General features: G+C 51.1%; 1 protein-coding gene across 2 annotated transcripts in view; it reads right to left on the bottom strand.

Moving 5' to 3' along the window:
- The window catches only part of TET3 (tet methylcytosine dioxygenase 3), a 64,728-nt gene extending 57,813 nt beyond the window's left edge, over positions 1 to 6,915 (bottom strand). The window contains exon 1 of one of the 2 annotated variants that reach the window (XM_042471439.1): positions 6,779 to 6,915. Coding sequence is in view for 1 of the 2 variants with exons in the window: in XM_042471435.1 (XP_042327369.1) it covers positions 3,059 to 3,355 (297 nt within the window). In the remaining variant the exon portion in view is untranslated. Of the gene's footprint in view, positions 1 to 3,058; positions 3,500 to 6,778 lie in introns of those variants that run through there. The other variant, XM_042471435.1, reaches the window with a different exon arrangement.
- Between the last annotated feature and the right edge of the window lie 48 nt (positions 6,916 to 6,963).

The following is a 6,963-nucleotide window of genomic DNA, read 5'->3' as shown; positions in this document are numbered from 1 at the left end:
TTATTATTATTATTATTATTATTATTATTATTATTATTATTATTATTATTATTATATTCAACACTTCCTCCACATCACCCCTGCTTTTGGGTTGGAAACTGAGGGCCCACATGGGATTTGTGGTCCCACAACTTGCTGACTTCAATTGCAAGAACGAAGAACTTTGGCCATTAAAGATCACTTGCCAATACTACAGTCGGCTCCCCATATTGATGGATTCCTTATCCATGGATTCAACCATCCACGGCTTGAAAATATGTTAAGATATATAGATATATATTCCTAAAAGCAAATCTTGATTTGCCCATTTTATACAAGGGACCCCATTTCACTACACAATTACATTTAATTCCACAATGAGTCCTAGAACCAAACCCCAACAGATGCCAAGGACACAATGTAGTTTGTCTTTCATTTGGATTATTTTTAGTCACATTTGATTTTATATGCATTTTCTACTGCGAAACCCACCCCAAGTTGAGGTTTTAGAGGAAAGTATAGATAGATAGATTGATTGATTGATTGATTGATTGGCTGAGTGAGTGAGTGAGTGAGTGGCTCCTTCCAATTAGCTTCTTAGGGCCATCTAACACCTTCCAAATCTGACCTTTGATTCCTAAGTCTCTTTACCTGCAGACTCTGAGGATTTAAACTTCTTCATGTTTACCTTCTTCTCTTCCATCTCCTCCCACCCTCCCTGGCATTTCAGTTTACAGCAAGCATGGGTTATTTGTTTATTTATTCATTCATATCCCTTCTCCCCCCCCCCCCCAAATTGGGATACAACACGGATTTAACTACGATTAAAAACATACAGAAGTGGGCATTAAAATAGAATTAAACTAGTATAGTAATCAAACAGGGAGTCAGTGTGGCCTAGTGGTTTGAATGCTGGACTGTGACTCTGGAGACCAGGGCTGCATCCACATTGGAGAGATAATCCGGTTTGGCACTGCTTTAATTGCCCTGGCTCAAGGCTATGGAATTTTGCGAGTTGGAGTATGTTGTGGGGTCTAGAGCAGAGCAGTGCTCCGCTCTGGACCCCACAACCAACTCCAACTCCCAGAATTCCATAGCCTCAAGCCAGAATGCTGAAAAGCGGTGCCAAATCAGGTTATCTCTCCAGTGTGGATGCAGTCTATTTCTTCTTCCCTGTTGCAAAGGGTTTTAATCCAAACTCTAGAGCCACTGTCCTATCCGTGGCGTGGATCCTATCCCTTAAAACCGGTTCAGTACGTTGGGCAGCTCCCCCAAGTTAAAACCAGGAGCGGATTCGCCGCCTCCGAGACAGACATCAACCTTCCCAAACTGGAAAGGGCAAAGGGGAAGAGGAAGAATGGGCCACTTTTGTGCAGTTCAAGAACTTGCAAGCGGAAATTGTGAGCCTTGTTTGCAGCAGCACCGCGAGGAAAGGAAAAGGACCAGGCATGGACACCGGGCAAGCACCGATTCCTAGGTTCGTGGTGACAAAAGGAGCTGCCAGCAAATTGCCTTCCCTTCCATCCCAGGTTGGACATAAAGAGAGAATCCGCACAAATTCCACCAAGACAATGAGGAAATAGTAATCGTAAAAGCCTTCTCATACCTGGGATCAGACATTGATAGGAACGGGGAAGGCAGTCAAGAAATCAGAAGAAGACTAAGAATGGGAAGGGCGGCTGCAAAAGGACTAGAAAAGATCCTAAAATGCAAAGATATACAACTGAGCACAAAAGTTAGAATCGAACAAGCCCCTATATTCCCTATTACCATGTGAGAGCTGAACAGTTAAGAAGGAAGAGAGGGAGAAAATCAATTCATTTGAGATGAGGGGCTGGAATGAACAATGAGGATACTGAGGGTGGTCAAAAAGACCAAGAAATGGGTCCTAGAGCAGATCAAACCCAAAATCTCCCTGGAAGCCAAAATGACTATAGACTAAGGCTGTCACACCTTGGACAGAAGGGAAAACTCATTGGAAAAGGTCATAATGCTGGGAAAGGTGGAGGGAAGCAGAAAGAGAGGAAGGCTGCATGCCAGATGGATAGAGTGTATTAGGGAGGTCACAGGTATGAGTCTGCAGGACCTGAGCATAGAAGTGGAAGGCAGAGGATCTTGGAGATGTCTCATCCAACAACAACAAACCATCCCAGGTGAGCTGCCTCCAGCTACTCCCAGAGCCAGGGCTTCTTTAGCTGTGGCAGGCTCACAACTGCGCGCTCCCATTCCAGCTGCCACTTGGGCCAGACTTCGCTTCTCTGGTGGCTAACACTACTCACGGTGGTCATCTATGATGGTCCACAAGTCATGGCAAGTTTCCAGGAAGGAAAGAAACTGTTGTTGTCCCAGGCCACAAGCCTGGCACCGGCCCCTGGCACATTAGGAAAACAGACTGTCCAAAAAGCCCTGCTTTGGGCTACTCTACCAGCTGGTCAGCAACTGCAGGGATTGTTACTAGTTGGATCTGTTCCCCTTTAAAGGCTGTGTGTGTGTGGACTGTGAAGACTCACACCCTCCTGAGCAGTAATTGACATCAATGCAAAGGGAGTGCAACCACAACTGCACACAGCAGCTTCTCTCCTGGGGGTCTCCATGTGAGTCCCAACCAGGCCTGACCCCACATAACCTCCAAAATCAGGCAAGAGATCGGGCGTTTGGTGGCACATATACAAGCGGCATGGAGGCCACCTGCCCAAGCACTGCTATCAGACACAGCTGGGCTCTGAGGCTCCACGCTGTCACTGCCACGGAGGAGTCGCCGTACGCAGATTCATGCCCACGCTGGTGGGTTTTAGCAGAGCTGGCTCTTAGGTGTTGGACTGAATTTGGGCACATGGCTGGATTGCTCCTTTTTTTTACCGTTCAGGCTAAAAGTTGGAGTGTGTTCCTCTGCTGTCGCTGCCACCGTCACCAATTGTGGGAAATGGTGCCAGGCCCCGAGTTAGAATCCTGCGCATCAGTTCCAGCACTGTAAAGGGTGCCAGGGCTCGCTTTCAAGATTAAATTATGCAAGCTGAATAAGACAATGGGTTCAAGAATCGTGAAGCTCCTTCGTTTCAGAGAGTGAGGGAGCGCTTACCCGTGTCTCCCGCCTGGACCCTTGCTCTCCCTCGCTCTTCCTCTTCTTCTTCAGGGCCTCGCACTTGCGCATCCTGCAGACTTGGTGGCTGGTCCTCCAGTGGAGGCAGTGGGTGCAAGTCCCGCAGTTCTCCTTGCGCAGACAAGGGGGGCAGGCCCCACAGCGCCTGCGCTTCTTCTGGGGCCCCCGGGAGGGCCCTTGCTCCCAGGGCCTTGGCCCCAGGGCCCCCAAGAAGAGCCCACTGGGCTGGCCCTGGGCCTCCTCCAGGAGGCTGCCAAGCAAGGAGGCCTGGTCCATGGCTTGGAGCAAGGAGCAGGTGATGATGGGGCCAGTCCTGAGGCAATGCCCACCTGAAGACCCCCTTGGCTCCGCTTGGCCCAAGGCTGCCCTGCTCACCTCGGGGCCCCTCTCACCTCGGGGCCATCTCCCTCCCTCCCTCCCTCTTCTGGGGCCTCTGCCTTCCCCAAAGGCCAGGCAGTGGGGCTCCCAGGGGCCCTGGAGGGGGGCCTCATCCTGCAGCAGGGCCCAGAAAGGCCCCCCAATCCTGCCCCTTCCCCTCAGGGAACACCGGCCCAACTCTGGGCCCCCCTGGATTTGGGGGGGGGCTCCTTGCCCCCCAAGGGCCCCTCCTTCGCGCCCCCTCCCCACAGGCTCTGGAGGGAGGGAGGGAGGCTGCCTGCCTGCCTGGGTCCAGGCGGGGCCCCTCTCGCTGCCCGCCTCCCTCGCTCCGTCCGCAGGGGAGACAAAGGCAGGCCCTCGCCTCCTCCTCCGCCCGCCTTCGGCCCAGCCGCGTCCTTGAAAAGGCGTCCGGGAAAGAGGGCGTGGCCAGGAGCCTCTCCCGCCGCCGCGGCGGCTGCGCCTTTGTTGGGGAAGCCCCCTCCCCTGCCCCGCCCTCCGGAGGCTCCAAGGCAAGGAGGGAGGGGCCCAAGGGCAGCGGGAAGAAGGGCCAGGAGGGCTGCAGAGCAGCAGGAGCAGGGTCCCCCCAAGTGGAGCCCCCCTTGCCTTGCCTTGCCTGTCCTGGGGCTGCAAAGTGGGGGGCTTTCATCTCCCCCTGCATTCCTAGGATAGCATCTCCATCAGGATCTCCTTCACCACTTCAGGCCCCTCTGGCTCCCCTTGAGGGGCTCCAGGCAACCAAGGAGACCTTCTTGCAAAGCTGTCCAAAAGTTTCCCTGGAGCACAAACATCCAAGGCCTTGAAACCCAAGCGAAAGAAAGAACGATGAACATCCATGAAAGCTCATCCCGGCCACTTTCCACTCCTGAAACGCCAGTGTCCTGTGGGAAGGGGCTCCACATGGACTCGGTTTCCCTTCCCGGGAGCCCCACAAGCACCCATCTGGCCTGGGCCCAAGGAAAGGCCCAGGCCAGAAAATGGACCCCTGGCCCATGCCTTCCTTCACAACTGGGAAGGATGGACACACCATTCGCCCTCCACAGCTGCCTTGTCTTGAAACCCCTGAATCAAAGCGTGCCCATTTCCCATCTTTGTTGTTGTTGTTGTTGTTTACAGCCATGAAGTCGACTCCAACTTTATGGTAAGCCTCTGAAAGAGACTCCCAAGTCCCTCATGTCTCACAAAGCCAGGCAAGCATGGCTCCCTGGAGTCCATCCATCTGGAAGGCAGTCTTCCTTTTTCCTTGCTGCCTGCCACCTTGTTAGGCATTACTGTCTTTTCCAGTCAGCCCCATCTTCTCAGGGTTTGCTCAAAGTACATCTCACTTTGGCTTCAGGGAGAGAGTCCAGGCCTGGTTTGTTCTTCCATCTTGAGCGCCTGTGGAAATGCTCCAGCTCCCCTGCCATGCCCTTGTGGCATGGAAGGCCAAGGCCTCGCCAGGCGCTTTTGCAGTTCAGGAATGGCCAAGAAGGGCAAGCTTGCTCCCTTCCCAGACTGGCAGGCCAAAAAGAGTAGGGTTGGGTTGCATTGCAAATTGGGTGCTTGCTTTGACAAAGCATATACTAAAACAGAGAAGAGCAGGGCCCAGGTGTTGCCAGAGTGTGTGCCAGCCCCAGCCCCAGAGATGGAGGAAAGCCCTTGCGCAAATCCTCCTCACTTGAGAGCAAGGCACACTGCCACCAGCCGGGTCCTATCACTCCTCAATGCTAATGCAAGGAGGGACAGGACTGGAGCCAAACTGGGGGTCACTGGGAAACAAAACAAGGGAATGTGGAAGCTAAGAGGGCCAAAAAGGATGAGTGAGAGAAGAGTCACATGAAGCACTTGCAGAAAGCTGGGAAAGAAAAATGGAAAGCCGAGGTGACAAAGGGCCCAGGCTTTGCAGCTTAAGCGCCTGTCTGTTGGTAGAGATGGAAGGCATCCCTGCAGGTTTCCATCTCGGCCAAATGGTCTCTCCAGCCAAGAAGGCATCCTGCTAGGAAACCGGGGGACCAAGGCGAGGAGTTTGGGAATTTGGGCCTTTTGTAAAAATGTGCAAAAACAGAAACCCCTTGGGATTTTGTGCAGAAAAAACAAGCTTTGTAATGGAAAGTGTTTGGAATAGAAAAGTGTATGTTGCAGACAGAATTGTGCACAAAAACCAGGATTGTTTTGTTTTGTTTTGGCTTAAAACACTTGCACAAGTTATTTTTAAAAGTCATATACTCTCAGTTAATGCTCTGTTGTTGTGTGTCGACCCCAAGGGCTATCATGAGGTGTTCTTGGCAAGATTTCTTCAGAGGCTTGCCACTGCCACCCTCTGAGAGGTGAGAGAATGTGACCTACTCTGTGGGTCTCCATGGCCAAGCAGGGGTCCTAGTCCTACACCTAAGACACAATGCCATACTAGCGCACTCTCCGTTTAAACTCTCAGACTTTGCAAGAGTTGGGCTGAACTTTGGTGGCTGGGAAAAAGAGATTCTGGAGTCCAGCCCCATCTAGTGGGCAGCAGCCAAGGCTTCAGAACTATGTCTCTCCGCCGGAGTCTGAGAAGAAGCCCCTCTGAAAGTCACAGACTTACCTCCCAGCTGAAAGGATTTACAAACCAACCCGCTATTTGTGTATTGCACACACAAAGCAAGAGACATATTTCAGTGCTCAATTCCCACTCAGCGAGATGCTGTTCAGGATGTGATGAAACCACAAGCCAGCCAGGGCCCAGGGGTCTAAACCTAATTTTCAATCTCAATTGGAGACCTAGGTGCCTAAATACTCTGATACTAGTAGCTAAGTAGGGTCACCCCTGGTTAGGACTCAGATGTGAGACTGCCAACAAATACCAGGCCCTGCAAGCTCTATTTCAGAGGAAGGGACTGCCAAGACTACCTCTGAGGATTTCTGAGAAAACCCTGGGAAGTCTCCATGACTCAAGAGGTGACTTGAAGGCGCACAGATGCAGACCCATTAAACCCATGGGAATGTGGCAAATAGGAACTTATGTCGGTTCCACAGAGTGAATGGGATTCAGTCTATCTGAAGCTAAAAATACGATTTGCCCCACTATCTATTTGGACCCACCAATGGCATTTCTGCCTAAAGGCTTTATTCACAGCAAGAAGGCTACATTTTTTATTGCTATATTTAAATTATGTTTTAAATTACTCAGATCCACAGATGGCAACTCATGGTTGGGATGGCCAACTGTATTCCCTTCATCTACCTTATCATCCAAGATCAGATACTACTGTAATTTTTTTAAGGGACAGTCCCTTCAACCTGAATAGCTAATACTCATTTAGATTACCATCTCATTTAGAAAATAAATCATGAAGTCAAGGGGCTTACTTCAGAGTAGACATGTCCAGGATTGCACTATTGATCGTTTAACTGCAATGGAGTACAGAAACAGAGCATGGGCCGGAAGCTCAGCTGCTCCAAAGATGAAACCAGGTTTGCTTTCTGCATCAAGATAGGGCTGCCCACAGAAACTGCCCTCTTCAGTCTGGCCTTTCTCCACCTTCTTCACCAAT

Source organism: Sceloporus undulatus, chromosome 6 (assembly GCF_019175285.1).
Source record: "Sceloporus undulatus isolate JIND9_A2432 ecotype Alabama chromosome 6, SceUnd_v1.1, whole genome shotgun sequence".
In the NCBI taxonomy this organism is placed as follows: Eukaryota; Metazoa; Chordata; class Lepidosauria; order Squamata; family Phrynosomatidae; genus Sceloporus; species Sceloporus undulatus.
This window is presented reverse-complemented; position numbering and strand designations above follow the sequence as displayed.